We start from the raw sequence: 16,526 nt of genomic DNA on the forward strand, positions 1-16,526 counted from the left end.
CATATTGGCAGCAGACATGATACTCTACATAGAAAACTCAAAAGACTCCACCCAAAAATTGCTAGAACTGATACAGGCTTTAAGTAGTCTCAGGATACAAACTCAATGTACAGAAAACTGCTGCATTTCTATACACCAATAATGAAGCAGCAGAAAGAGAAATCAAGGAACCAATCAATCCCATTTACAATTGCATTGAAAGCCACAAGACAGCTAGGAATAAATCCAACCAAAGAGGTCAAAGACCTCTACTTTAAAAACTATAATACACTGAGGAAAGAAACTGAAGATAACACAAAGAAACAGAAAGACATTCCATCTTCATGGATAGGAAGAACATATATTGTTAAAATGTCTATACCACCCAAAGCCATCTACACATTTAATGCAATGCCTATCAAAATACCAACAGCAATTTTCACAGAGCTAGAACAAACGATCCTAAAATCTGTATGGAACCACAAAGGGCCCCAAATAGTCAAAACAACACTGAGGAAGAATAGCAAAGCTGAAGGCTTCACAATTCCAGACCTCAAGTTATATTACCAAGCTGCAGTGATCAAAACAGTATGGTACTGGCACAAAAACAGACACATAGATCAATGGAACAGAATCCAAAACCCAGAAATAGACCCGCAACTATATGGTCAACTAATCTTCAACAAAGCAGGAAAGAATATCCAATGAAAAAAGACAGTCTCTTCAACAAATGGCGTTGGGAAAACTGGACAGCAATATACAATGAAATTGGACCAACTTCTTCCACCGTATTAAAAAAAAAAAAATCAAAATGCATGAAAGACCTAACTGTGAGACCTGAAACCAACAAAATCCTACACAGGTAGCAATCCCCTGGACATCAGCTGGTGACTTCTTTCTAGATAGGTCTCCTGAGGCAAGGAAAACAAAAGTAAAAATGAACTGCTAACTTGATCAAAATGAAAAGCTTCTGCAAAGCAAAGGAAACCACCAACAGAACTAAAAGATAACCTATATGGACTGGGAGAATATATTTGCAAATGACGTTTCTGATAAAGGGTTGGTATCCAAAGTATATAAAAAACATATAAAACTTGACATCCAAAAAAATAATACAGTTAAAAAATGGGCAGAAGACATGAATGGACATTTTCTCAAAGAAGACATCCAGATGGCCAACAGACAGAGGAAAAGATGCTCAATATCACTCAACATCAGGGAGATACAACTCAAAACTATAATAAGATGTCATCTTGGACCTGTCAGAGTGGCTAAAATTAACAACACAGGAAAAAAACAATAGGAAACTGTATGGAGTTTCCTCAGACAGTTAAAAACAGAATTACTCTATGATCCAGTAATTGAACCACTAGGTATTTACCCAAAGGAAACAAAAACACTGATTTGAAGGAGTACATGCGCCAAATTATGGAAAGACCCCAAACGCGCACTGGGCAATAAATGGATAAAGTAGAGGTGTGCTACACACACACAGACACACACACAGAGGAATATTACTCAGTCATCAGAAAGAATGAAATCTTGCCATTTTGCAATGATGTAGATGGAGCTAGAGCATATTATGCTCAGTGAAATAAGTCAGAGAAAGACAAGTACCATATGACTTCACTCATGTGGAATTTAAGAAGGAAACAGATGAACTTGGGGCGTGGGGTGGGACAGTGAGGCAAAGCAGGTAATAGACTCTCAACTACAGAGAACAAACTGATGGTTACTGGAAGGGAAGTGGGCAATGGGATGGTTTAAATGGTGGTGGGTATTAAGGAGGACACTTGCAATGAGTACTGGGTATTGTATGTAAGTGATCATATTGCTAAATTCTACAACTAAAGCTAGTATTACACTGTATGTTAACTAATTGGAATTTTTGAAAAAGAAAAAGAAGGAGGTTAACAAGGAAAAAGGATGACAGCCCAGCTAAAAAGAATATTTTTAAATAAATAAAATGGATTCTCCAAGAAACCTAGGATCACGGGGTTTTATGTGAGTAGCTATAGATGTGTGTACATATAACGAAGTTAGGGCAACATAAACGTGGATAGGTATCTACAGACTTACAGAACTATTTCATGATAAACTTCTGCATGAAAAAAAAAATATCGCAAAGTACTGTGTATGGTGATTCAACTTCAGTAAAAACAAACTAAGCCCCTATGTGATATAAGTAAGGAGAAAGGGGCACAAGGATACCACTAGGCTATTAATGTTAATTACATCAGGGAAAAAAGTAGAAGAGATGATACTTTTCTATATCTTTGTGCTGTTTTATTTCTATTGTTTTGGTATGTATATATTAATAGCCTAAAATCATTTAAAATTTTTAATTTAAAATTATTAAAAAGATGGACAATTTAAAGCAATATTCCAGTTATATAAACTAAGGCATAAGGTATGACTTATACATATGCTAGACACGTCAGCTATGTTTTCTAATATGCCATAAAGCCTGAATGGCTACCCATCACAATTCAACCAATGTAGAAATGAGTAACTTAAAAAAGTCAGATAATCATAAATATTCCAGTCACCTATAACATATTCTGATACATTAAAAAAAGAAAAGGCAGGATTAATCAAATCCCTTGCCCAGTAATTTTAACAGTGAGTAATAAAAAAACAAGATAGTTAACAACAAGGCACTAAGGCTTAAAAAAATGCATAAATGAGCCACAAAGAAGTTAGGACCTGAGGAAACTGAATAAAATGAAGTTATGAAGAACAGAAATCACATACAAAGAAGCAAGAGCTATAAAGATAATAAAATATAAAGAGAGAGAATAGGATAAATAGGACAATGCAAAGAAAGAAGAACATCCAGAGAAAGACTCTAATGAGAGTAAGAAATCATATTAACTCTAGAGTTATCTTAGGGAAAAAAGGTTAAAAACTGCAGATCCGGAAGAATGAATTAAAAGGTGCAGCACTGTGCTCGCTTCGGCAGCACAAATACTAAAAGGTGCAGCAACTGGTTTGAAATAAAGAAATAAGAAATAAAGAAATAAAGATTACTTTTCTATTTCATCTTCTAAAGATTCCTGAAATCTTCTTTAGGTATAATGCTCTTTCCACTTCAACTCAAATCCATAATTCAACAACTTCCCAGACTAGAAGGCCAACATGGTCAACAGACCCAGAAATTCAGGAAAAAAATCAGACTTTAATGTTGAAAAATAGGTAATACTGCAAAAGTCGTAGGATATCCCTCTTTAAGTCAATCAACAAATACTATTTGTCCTTTTACTGTGTTTACAAACAAGCATACAAATAGCAAGTTTTTCTTCAACAATGATATCAGTAAAGGTATAGCATATTTATCTCTAAGGAAGAAGATAAAAGAGAATGGGTTGCCATAGACTGAAGAGTGGTACAATGCAAAATTAATTTATAGAATTAATAAGGTAGATGTTTTATCTTCCACTGCACATTTCAGTATTGCTCCTGTTTAAGCAAATCTCAAAAATATTAAACGCCATAAAGAAAAAAACAAAAAAGTATATGCAACTAAAGAAAATGTAAATGGATCAGCATATTATCTATAGTACCTACTCTAGATGAAAAGGACTCAGAAAAAGTGAATATTATTTTCAGATCCTGAATCATCTAACTAAGTGTTCTGCAAAAATACATTCCACAGAATTCTAGTCTCTCAAGATACATGTGGAAAAAAAAAATCAAATAACTTTGGGGAACAACGACTATGTATCCACCACCTGTCCCATCTTAGAAGGTCACAATGCATATTAGCATATTAAAGTTCTAAGAAAGTCCACAATAAAAAAACTGCTTAATACATTATTAACCCACTATTTTCCAAATTGATTTGACCTGAAATTACTATTTTCCTCTAAATATTTATCAGTATGCCATAAAACTAATGTTCTATGAAATATGATTTAGACAGGCTAAAGTAAACCTATGATAAAACATAACAATGCCATTTCTTTTTTTTTTTTTAAGGTTTTATTTATTTATTTGACAGAGATCACAAGTAGGCAGAGAGGCAGGCAGAGAGAGAGGGGGAAGCAGGCTTCCTGCTGAGCAGAAAGCCCGATGCGGGGCTCGATCCCAGGACCCTGAAATCATGACCCAAGCCAAAAGCAGAGGCTTAACTCACTAAGCCACCCATGCGCCCCAACAATGCCATTTCTGTTTTTCTTTCAATACTCTATTATAAAAAATTTCAAATAAAAAGAAAAATAGAAAGATGATCACAATAAACACTCAAATACTCCATACTGAGTTTCAACAGTTGTTAACATTTTATCACATTTGCTTTGTCTTCCTCTTAGCGTTATATATAATAAATGTAATTTACACATATATAAAAAAAAGCAGACACACCATAGGAGATAGACATATAGCAGGTACATAGAGAGAGATGTGGCAGGGGCGGGAAGCCTGATTCCTCATATAGTCCTGGTCATTTCTCTTCCTGAGATATAATCAGTCCTCATTTCTTGAGTTTCTATAATATGTAGCCACTTAATAAATCTCTGTTTACTTAGAAGTTACTCAATGAGTGTTCCTTGCAAGAAGGTATAAAAAAAAGTATAACTAGACAAACCATAAGTGACTCTTAATCTTACAAAACAAACTGAGGGTTGCTGGGGGGAGGGGGGTTGGGAGAAGGGGGTGTGGGGTTATGGACACTGGGGAGGGTATGTGCTTTGGTGAGTGCTGATTCACAGACCTGTACCCCTGGGGATAAAAATACATGTTTATAAAAAATTAAAAATTAAAAAAAAAGTATAACCAAATTTTAAAAAAGAACTAAAAAAAATTTGAGTCACCAATTTATATAGAATTAAAATCAAAATTAAATCAGTCTGTAGATCACATGCTTAAGCATATAACCTTAAAAACCAAACTAATGGAAAAAAAAAAAAAACTAACAAAAGAATTTTGTTTCTCAACAAAGCAAGTTCTGGTTACACTCCTGGGATCTGCATACATTCAGATCAAATGTTTACACCAAATCTGTTATACCGTGTAACAATAACAGATGTTCCAGAATGATACTTCTAGATCAACAGAAAGAAAAGTGTTAACAAAACTTCAATACCCTTTTTAAAAATTTAAGACTATATGTTTTTTTTTTTTTTTTTTTTTTTAAAGATTTTATTTATCCATCTGACAGAGAGAAATCACAAGTAGACAGAGAGGCAGGCAGAGAGAGAGAGAGAGGGAAGCAGGCTCCCTCTGAGCAGAGAGCCCGATGTGGGACTCGATCCCAGGACCCCGAGATCATGACCTGAGCCGAAGGCAGCGGCCTAACCCACTGAGCCACCCAGGCGCCCCAAGACTATATGTTTTTAAAAATTTTTATCAAACACATCTAAAATTTAAAAATCCAGCATCAAAATGTTGCCGATCCACTACCTGAAATCCTCCCTTTCCAGGATCACTGGGAAGATTTTATTACTTCTAGGGATAGCCATAAAAAGTAAATCTTTTAGGGGCACCTTGGTGGTTCAGTAAGTTAGCCATCTGCCTTATGCTCAGGTCATGATCTCAGGATCCTGGGATCAGGCTTGCATCTGGGCTCCCGGCTCAGTGGGTCTACTTCTCCCTCTCCCTTTGCCTCTGCCCCCTCACCACTCATGCTCTCCCTCTCTCTCTCTCAAATAAATAAATAAAATCTTTTCTTTTTAAGTAAATCTTCTAAATCATCTGTCGATGAAGGTTTTTTTAAATTAAAGAATATACAAGTTCCATCTTACATAAAAAAGGTTAGTCTTCTGAGTTTAGATATATAAAACAATCCTTATTAAAAATCTTATAAACTCTTTGAATATTAAAAGGATTACAATAGTTAATAAATCTTAATAGTTGGAAATTATAAATACTTACTTGATAAAATAATAAAATAAGAAAAAAACATAGTTTCAAAAAGCATAAAATTAGTACAGGATTTCCACTAACTCTTAAGTTAAACTACGGAAAATGAGAAAATATTAATTTTAATATACTGAGTCCTAACTCAATTAGCCAATAAAATAATCAGGTAGATTTTGAAAAACTCAAAAAACAAAATTTAAAAATTTTAACTAAATCTGAAATTACATGAGTGAAGTTAAACATAAGAAAGGAAATATTTACTAACCTTTATTTCCTAACATCACAGCAAGATGTAAAGGAGTGTTTCCTAAAATTAAAGAAAAATTATATTAGTATAAAAACATTGGAAATTTTATTTAAAGGTGGTTTTATTTCCTTCAGAAATTTCACTGACAGATTTGAAACAAAAATAATGTGACTGCAAAATGATCTTCCTTATAGGCAAATTCAAAGAAAGAGAACATGCCATGGTTTCTAACCACAACGTATTGTATTCCTCGCCCTTCAACGCTCACCTAAAAAGGATACTCAGTTTGCTTTTGAGGTTTCTTCTCCCAATAGATGTCATAGACTCCTTTGTTTCTAATTTCTTTATCATACCATTCTTTGTTCATTCAGCAATTTAAAAACCTATTATATACTCATCTTTGGGGACAGATACCAAAAAAGACCTAATCCCAGTCCTCAATTTGTTCAGAAGTCTTATATGAAAATAAATAATTGCTATTCTTATTTATCAGAAGAGAGTATAGCATGATAATGGAACACAAAATATAGCTCCTAATTTTGCCTGTACAAATACAATTAACTATTGAAGAGGGATAGAGTGGAATGAGTCTTGAAAAATGGATTAGAAATTTAAAGGCAAACAAAGCAACAATGACTAGTATTCCATGTCAAAAACAATACCCCCAAATTAAATTCAAATGCAAGAATAGTTTATATTTAGGAAGCAAATTTTTATTTTATACTAGTGGCAGTAAAGAGAATAGTAAATAATGAAATTGGAAAGATGAGCAAAAGATAATGATGATTAGAGGCTATGCTATGAAGTTTGGACTATAGCCTATTAGTTGCTATATAATGATTAATTTCAAAATGACATCCTAAGCCACCTCAGTAGCCTAAAAACATCTTGATTATAAAAGAAAGCAAACCTACAGTAATTTTTTTTAAATAACAGAAGATAATTTTTTTAAAGGTTTTATTTATTTGACACAGAGATAGAGAGTACAAGTAGGTGAAGCAGCAGGCAGGAGAGGGAGAAGCAGGCTCTATGCTGAGCAGGGAGCCCAATGTGGGGCTCGATCCCAGGACCCAGGATCATGACCTGAGCCAAAGGCAAAGGCTTAACCCATTGAGCCACACAGGCGCCCCAACAGTAGTATTTTAAAATAAAGTTACTGAATAAATTTATATATACTAATTTTCAGATATTAGCATTTTTACAGAAGGTACCACATGAACAATTTTTGTCAATAAAAGCTGCACACTTACCAAAAAATCAAATACAGGATAAAACAAGATTTGACTATGTTTTTAAAAACCTTATATATGATCTACACCAATCTCTTAGCTTGACAAAACTACCAAAATGGTAAACACACACACACAAAATCTTTTGCTCAATACAAGCACAATGGAATATGAATTGTTGGCTGTAAATACAATTTTTGTGCAAAATTTAGGAGTTTAATAAATTCATTAAACTTATATTTTCTCTGTAAATAATTTCACAAAACAAAAACCTGGGCTACAATCAATTTCTTCATCTTAATATTAGAACAACAAAAACAATAAGAAGATTTGGGGATATAATTCACATTATGATTTTCCAAAATAAAATTTCCCTTAGCTACTAGGCAGTTTTCACACCTCAAAACGAATTCCAGTTGAGATATGCAAACTTTGTTAATAATCATACATTGAAGCATGTCCCCAGAAAAGAGGTTTTGCTCACAATACTACTTAAGTAAACTTCATTAGGTACCAAGCTATCCGTATAAGACTATTTTCCAAAAAGACAAACTTCAATTTTCCAAATAGCTCAGACTTTTTAGGGAGCTAGGTATCTTCCTTCAGGCCGTTATCTAGTTCTACAATTTTTCTCTTAAAGAGTCAACATTCATTTAGATTTACTTACCATTTTTGTGCTCTACATTACTTCCTTTAATTCTAACCTTCCATCACAATCATTTTTCGTCTATCCAAAACATATCCTTCAAGATTAATAAAACCTTTGTGGAGGTTTGATAAGTGATCTCCCTCAGGTTCTTATTTGTAAATGTGTGTTCAACTTCTAATCTTGAAGAACACTGTACCGAGTATCTAATTATTGACTTGCTGTTATTTTTCCCCTGCACTATATTGGTCTTATGATCTCCTTTTTTGATGAAAACCTAGCCATAGAACTTTCTACCCCTCCTCTAAAATTAATGTTGACATTCCTGGCTATATATCATCAGCCATTTCACTTCAATGTGGAGTCCTTTTTTAATTCTGCTTGGGTCAGACTTCTTGAATCTCCAAGTCAGTGTCTTTCAACAGTTCTGTAAAACTCTCAGCAAGTATCTCTCCAAATACTGCCTTAGTTCCATTTCTTCTCTTCTCTTTGGGGGTTCAATTACAGTAGAACTTGTCACCTTTTCTATGTTTTTTAAATTTCTTTCCCTTTCCATTTTCATTATAGATATGTTCTTCAAACCTATTTCCAAGATCATGAATTCTGTCTTCTTCAGGATCTAAACCTGTTAGTAAGCCTATTTATTTAGCTTTGAATTTCAGCTTGTATTTTCCATTTGAGAATTTCTATTTAGTTCATTTTCAAATACATGATTTCAATTTTTATTGAAAAATAAAATATTCAAACTAAATAAATATTCAACTTGTCTCTTATCTCCCAAGAATATAAAAAATACTATTATATTTAAATCCTCTAATAATAATTACAAAAAATGAAGCTCTGATGGGTACCCTCCCCGCCAGTTCTCACTCATGTTGTTCAGTTTCCTTAAAGTGCTGGTCATCTTTAATTATATACTGGATATAGCATTTAATGAGCTCTCTATATAAAAACTTGGAAGCCTAAGCAACAAATCCTCCAGATACTTCCACTTGCTTTTGGCATGTTGGCTGGGGGTACTATACTTCATTAACCCACGGACTTTTTTTTCTGGCCCTCACAAATGACTCAAAGCTGTGCTCTAGCCTCCATCAGAACTGATTTACCTTTTGGTCATTCGTATTCCTCAGTTCACAGCCCAAACAGCAGTGTTTAAGAGATACCCCACATTTGGTAGGCCCTGACTCTATCTTTTGTCCTCTTAGCCCAGAGAGGCTATAAAAAGTGCTGCTCAGCCTCTTAACTACTTCTTTTGGCTTTGCAAAAACTACTGAGGCAAAATAACCTAAAATGTAAGGCTCAAATCTTTGGATTTCCATCTTCTGCCAGATCTTGACCCAGTAATTCTCTTCTACCTCATTAGATCTCCAATACCCTTAAATTGAATATTTTATTCTTATTTGCTTCAAAGGAAGACTAGTCCTAATCATCTAGTCTATTATTACTATAGGCAGAAATTCTACTTCTATTTTACTTGCTAACTTTTCTCCGAATCTGTAATTCTGTGCCTTCCATTCTTTGGTACTGTTAATGCATAAAGATGAGATAATTTTATTAGCACTAATGATTATAACTTCTATCACAATTACTTTCTCAGTGCTTTTAAGTCATTTTTACCTGAAGTTCAATTTTATCAGTAATTAATCTTGCCATTCATATTTTTTTATCATTAACTCAAGAATAAATTTTCCATTTTTTCCCGTCTCCTTTAGATGTGTCTCCTAAAAGTCCTTTTCTTCTAACAGATGTCACGGTTACTATTTTTGGAAATTTTTCCCTACTCCTTCCCCTCAATGACAAACCTTATACACTAAGTACATGAACCAGGGAGAACACATGACTCAAACCTAACCAGTTTGATATCCAACTAGAAAATGTTTCAGGAAATGGCACAACAACCACCTGGGTCAAGGTTCTTTTCCAAAAGTTTTTTCTTTTCTTTCTTTCCTTTTTTATTAGAACTCATAGGGAAGACTGTCTTTTACCGCTAGAACTACAGTGCTTTAAGATGAGTATGGGACCAAATATTCTCTACAACATAGTTTAGTGATTCTCAATCAAGGACAATTTTACACCAAGAGAACAGCTAGCAATGCCTAGCACATTTTTGGTTATAAAAACTGAGGAGTGGGGGTGCTAATGCCAGCTAGAGAGTAGAGGCCAAGGATACTGCTAAATACCTTAAAATGCATAGGACAGTTTCCTCCCACAAAGAATTCTCCAGCACAAAATGTTAAGTACAGAGGTTGAAAGCTGAATTAAATAAAGCTCAGTTGCAAGAGAAAAGAAGGAAGCTCTAACAGCAAAACTAAGAGATTATTTAAAAAACAAAGCAACAACCAAAAAAAAAGTCCTGACCTGCAAGAACTGTATGTCCAATACTAGCTCCTACCCTACCATTTTCAGTTATATGAATCAATAAATACCTTTGGGCATAAGCTAGTTTTGCAATGAGTTTCACTTACAATGGCAAGAACATTACTAATGTGATACAGAAAGAGAAAGTCTTATTTATCATAAACAGACTTTGGGAGACTCCTATTTTGTAAGTGCTTTTGTTTTTCTTATCTATTCTTATTTATTTAGAATTTTAAAATGTAACTTATCTTCTGCAGTAACACAGAATATAGACACATATTTTAAATTCTATTTGTAGCAAAATTAATACCTTTTTATTTTTATTTTTATTTATTTATTTATTTATTTATTTTACATTATAAGTAAATATTTATTCTTAACTATGATACTGATGACTTGTTGTCTTTGTTCAGGCTGCCATAACAAATTGCTATAGACTGGATGGCTTACATGAGAAATGTTTCTTCCTCTGTTCTGTAATCAGGGTACCAGCATGGTGGGATTCTGGTGAAGATCCTCTTTCAGGTTGCAGACAACCACCATCTTATATCCTCACATGGTAGAAAGAGGGTTAGCCAGCTCCCTGGCCTCTTTTTTGTTGTTGTTTTTGTTGTTGTTGTTGTTGTTGTTTGTTTTTTTGTTTTTTTTTTAATTAATTTTTTATTTTTTATAAACATATATTTTTATCCCCAGGGGTATACCTTTTTAAAAAAATGTTTTTAAACTTACATTTATCTAACAAAGTAAAGAAATAAACCACACATTTGATTTCCTTTTTCTTTCTTTCTTTTTTTTTTTTTTTTAAGATTTTATTTGACGGGTGCCTGGGTGGCTCAGTGGTTAAAGCCTCTGCGTTCAGCTCAGGTCCTGATCCCAGGGTCCTAGAATCGAGCCCCGCATCATCATCGGGCTCTCTGCTCAGCAGGGAGCCTACTTCCTCCCCTCTCACTGCCTGCTTCTCTGTCTATAAAATGAGTGAATGAAATCTTAAAAAAAAAAAAAAGAAAAGAAAAGAAAAAGATCTTATTTGAGAAAGAGCACATGAGCGGGGGGAGGGGTAGAGGGAGAGCAAGAGAAAGAAAATCTCCAGCAGACTCCACTCTGAGCATGGAACCCAATGTGGGGCTCGATCTAATGACCCTGAGATCACGGTTTGAGCTGAAATCATGAGTCAGATGCTTAACCAACTGAGCCACCCAGGCACCCCAATTCCCTTTAACAAAAAATGAGAAAGTCCACACTTTTATTTCTCATCTCCATTTTTGTTTCATTAATTTAATGAGTAGTTATAAACCTTTTTCTTACCCTTTATAGAATATGTGCATGTCTTCTAAATTTTGAATCGAAAGATTTTTTTTGGAAATTAACTCTCAAGATTGTAATCATATTTGCTATGATTATTAGACTTCATGTATGGTATATTTAACTGGTTTCAATGTTCATTATCAACCCTTTTCTGATTCAACTTCTCTTTTATTGTATTAATCATGTAAATTCATCTCTTATGAGCTGGGATACTTCTTTGAATAATACTTTTCAGGAATGACAGCATGGTAGTTACTCTATTTTCTAGAACATTGTTGTTTCCACAAATGAATACCTGCCTAGAAAGAATTCTACAGTTGGAAGATATTAATAGCAAGCATGTTCTAATATTGGAGAGGTCTGAGGCAAATTAATATTCATTTGTTCAATAGCAATCTATGCTCTTTACTTGTATATGTGTAGAATTCTACATTAAATTTCAAAATATCACCAAAATATGAAGAATCTCTTTTCATTGACTCTCCCTGGAACACAGTATGAGCTCTGACTTTGGAGTCTGAACCAATTTTAGATCAAAAATGTTTTCTTCCCTACTTATAGCTTTGAGTACTGCTTCTGATTTATTTATTCTATTTTATTCTCTGGAAATACATACTACTCATAACGTGAAATCTACTGTTTATCCCTCATTCTTTATATTTTTCTCCTTTTCCTCTAATCTTTGTTTTCAAATTGATTTTTTACATCTTTCATCCAATTTTCTATATTGTCAAGACTTTATTTAACAGTATCTTCAGGATATTTATAATGATACATCTTTTATAATGAATTATTTTTCAAAGACCATCAAATGACTTTTTTTCTGCTCATCCATCCTGAAATGAAGATTTATTCAACTCTAGTATGGGAAAGGACAATCAGCCCCCACTTTCCTCTCAATTTGTTCAAAAAATGAACAGCAGAAACCCCTTCTAAACTCTGAAGCTGAAAGAATAAGCTGATATTTAAGCATTTTCCTCTGAGACTCTATTCTAATACCCTAGATAAAACAAAGCGAATCAAAGAGTTGAGAGACAGCTGCTGCATGGGAATCAAAGAGAAGGAAAATGGTGCAAGACATACTCCTAAAACTACAAAACAGCATTGAAAGAAATTAAATAATACCTGAATAAACAGAAAGACATCTGAGTTCATGGATTCAACATTGGTAAGATGACCTAATGGTCTATAATTTCAAAATGGTCTCCTTCAAAAAACCCCACCTGGCTTTTTTGAAGACAATAACAAGTTGAGCCTAAAATTCATATAAAAATTCAAAGTACCCAATCTAAATTGAAAGAGAACATCAGAGTGGAAAGATTTACACCACCCAATTTCAAAACTTAGTACAAAACCATAGTAATCAACACAGTATAGAGACAGATCTTTATAAAGACAGATCTGTCTTGTATAAAGACAGATCTGTCTTGTATAAAGACAGATCTGTATATTAATGGATCAATCATTTTACACACAAAAATTAATTCAATATAAACCATGGACCTAAATGTCTGAGCTAAAACTATAAAACTCTTGGGGGGGAAAAATGAGGAAATCTTTGTGACCTCAGATTAGGTAACAATTTCTCAGATACACCAAAAACACAGCACAGAAGCATGAAAGCAAAAATAAACTGACCTTCATCAAAATTAAAATGTGCTGCATTTAAGGAAAGTGAAAAGACAACTCTGAGGGGAAAATATTTTGCAAATTATATGTGTAATAATATCCAGAATATATAAAGAGCTCTCACAACAAAATAATATTAAAAGTCCCAATTTTAAAATAGGAAAGGATCTGAATAGCTTCTTCTCTAAAAAAGATAAACAAATGGCCAATAAGTACATGAAAAGATGCTCAAAATCATTAGCCATTAGGAAATACAAGTCAAAACCACAATTAGATACCACTTCATATTCACTAGGATAGCTATAATAAAAAAGAACACAAGTGTTGGCAAAGAAGAGAAGGGAAATAACCTCATATAAAGTAAAATACTGTAGCCACTTTGGAAGAGAGTGTGGCAGTTCCTCAAAATGGTAAACACAAGAGTTGCCACACAATCCAACAGAAGGTATATACCCCCCAAAATAAAACATGTCCACACAAAAACTTACATACAAATGTTCATAACAGCATTATTCATAATACCAAAAAGTAGAAACAACACAAATGTCCATTAATTGGTGAATATATAAATAAAATGGAATGGAATATTATTTGGCAATAGAAAGGAATGAAATTTTGATATATGTTACAACAGGGATGAACCTTGAAAACAATGCGCTAAGTGAAAGAAGCCAGGCATAAAGACCACATATTGTTTTATCTCACGTACATGAAATGTCTAGAATAATTAGATCTATAGAGAAAGTAGATTAGTGGCTATCTAGGGCTAAGGGAAATGGTGGGAGGGGTTGGAAGTGAAAGGTAAAGGGTACAGGATTTCTGTTTAAATTGTGGTGATGGTTACACAACTTTGAATACACCAAAAGTCTTTTAACTGTACAGTTTAAAAGAATCAAATGTATGGTATGTGAATTATATCACAATAAAGTCATTTAAAATAAATAAATGGAAGATAAGTGGGGGATAAGTAAAGTTGCTAGAATTGCAGCAAATATTTATTCATGTTCCTAATGATTTCTTCCTTAAAAAAAGCCTTTGTACCGGACATCTTATTTTGCCTTAATAATCATCACCCAGGTAGTGGCATCTGGGTCTCTCAGTCAGAAGAGCATCTGACTCTTGATCTCAAGGATGTGAGTTCAAGCCTCACACTGGGTACAGAGATTACTAAAAAAAATTTTTTTAATTTTAAAAAATCATCACCCAGGTTAGTCTAGCTGTGTACTAAAAAGGCTTTCTTGCCCACTTGCTTGTTTGGTATGAATTTTTCTATTCAATAAAGTACTAGAAATAGCGTAATTTTTTTCCCTACTGCTATAATCCTAAGGACAACAATAAACAAAGGCAAAAGGAAGGGGTAGGCTTGCTGCAGGGCACAAACTTGCTCCTGCCATCTGTTTCCCATATATCTTTTAGAGAGAGAAAGAGAGAGGGTGAAAGGGATGGGGAGGCCAGAGAGAGAGAGAATCCCAAGCAGGTTCCATGCCCAGTACAGAGCCTGATGTGAGGCTTGAACCCATCACCCTGAGATCATGACCCAAGCTGAAACTAAGAGTCTGACACCCAAACACTGAACCACCCAGGCACCCTTCTGTTTCCCATATCAGGCACATTCTCATCCTCCAATTCAGGGATGTGACATAAATAAGGTTTGACAAAATGTAACCACTTGCTGATTTTTTTTTTTTTTTTAAAGATTTTATTTATTAACTTGACAGAGAGAAATCACAAGTAGACAGAGAGGCAGCCAGAGAGAGAGAGAGAGGGAAGCAGGCTCTCTGCCGAGCAGAGAGCCCGATGCGGGACTCGATCCCAGGACTCCGAGATCATGACCTGAGCCGAAGGCAGCGGCTTAACCCACTGAGCCACCCAGGCGCCCCCACTTGCTGATTTTTTATCCATGGCTGATGGCTGCTTTCATGCAACAGATGCAACCTGCAAGCTTAGCCTATACTTACTATCTTGCCCTTTTTTAAAAACAAAAATTTTATTGAAGTATAATTGACACACAATGTTACATTAGTTTCAGGTGCATAACATAGTGATTCAATAACTGTAACTATCTTGCTCTTTTATTGTGTTCATAGACCCATGCTGTAATCAGTAAGGGTTTCATGTCATACTGCATTGCTTCCAGGAGAGAACACCTGTCAGTCAATATAATTTCTATATATAACCACATATTACTGTTATTAAAATCTTCTCTCATAATCTAGTTTACTTGATTCTAGAGTTATTATTGTGTTTTAATATAAAATTGAAAAAGAAGTTCAAGCGTTCTGTTATTTTTCCAAAATTTTACCTGGAGGTAAAACCCATTCACTCTCACTTAATAAATATTTACTGAGCATTCTATGTTCTAGGCATAGTGCTAGATATTAAAGATTCAACCATTAAGAAGCTAGAAATAATTCTTGTTCTCACAGAGCTTATAGTCACAAAAGAGAAAAAAACAAAATGCAACAAAATAGACTGACAAGTATTCAGAAAAATAACAAAAAGCTAAGACCAAAAATAATAATGAAAGACATAACCTAATTCTTCAGGCAGGAAAATCCCTCTATGAGGTAATTTTTAAAATGAGCTCTCAAAGAGGAATAAGAACTAAGAAATCAAAGAATGAGAAGAAAGGCATCACAGAGAACAGAAATAACTTGACAGATTCAAGGAACTGAAAGAAAACAAGTATGACCAGAACATAGAAAAAAAAGAGATTTGTATAAGATTATATCAGAGAATCAGGCAAGGGTCAGATCATGCAGGTCTCCATAATTATGGTAAGCAATATGAACTTAGGGACACCTGGGTGGCTCAGTTAAGTATCTGTCTTTGGCTCAGGTCATGGTCTCAGGGTCCTGGGAATTCTTGCTCAGCGGGAAGTCTGCTTCTCCCTCTGCCTACAGGCCTCCCTGCTTGTACATACTCTCTCTCTGTCATATAAATAAAATATTTTAAAAATAAAGAAATATGAGCTTACTGTTAAGTGGAGAAAGCATCTAAACAGGGACATGACATCATACAAATTACATTTCAAGATCACCCTTATCACCATATACAGAATGGAATGGAGGGGCACACAGAAATTAGATATGAGTTGGTGCAGTATTCCAGGGAAAAGATAATAAAAACTGGTCTCAAAGCGGCGGTGGAGACCAATCAGTGGAGACAGAAAGTAGGGTGTTCAAAATAACCTGTTAGTTAGATATGTATGGTTAGGAGAAGGAGGTAAGACAAATGATCCCAATGACTGAGGCTTGAGCAAACAGATAATTCA

General features: G+C 34.2%; 1 protein-coding gene across 1 annotated transcript in view; it reads right to left on the reverse strand.

The window, feature by feature from the left end:
- Positions 1-16,526, reverse strand: part of ANKRD13C (ankyrin repeat domain 13C) — a 97,626-nt gene that overhangs the window by 68,794 nt on the left and 12,306 nt on the right. Inside the window, exon 2 of the mRNA XM_004763008.3 lies at positions 6,104-6,145. Within this exon, the coding sequence (XP_004763065.1) occupies positions 6,104-6,145 (42 nt within the window). The remainder of the gene's footprint in view (positions 1-6,103; positions 6,146-16,526) is intronic.

This window comes from Mustela putorius, unplaced genomic scaffold, assembly GCF_011764305.1.
Source record: "Mustela putorius furo isolate JIRA1106 unplaced genomic scaffold, ASM1176430v1.1 tig00003853_pilon_pilon_pilon, whole genome shotgun sequence".
Classification (NCBI taxonomy): Eukaryota; Metazoa; Chordata; class Mammalia; order Carnivora; family Mustelidae; genus Mustela; species Mustela putorius.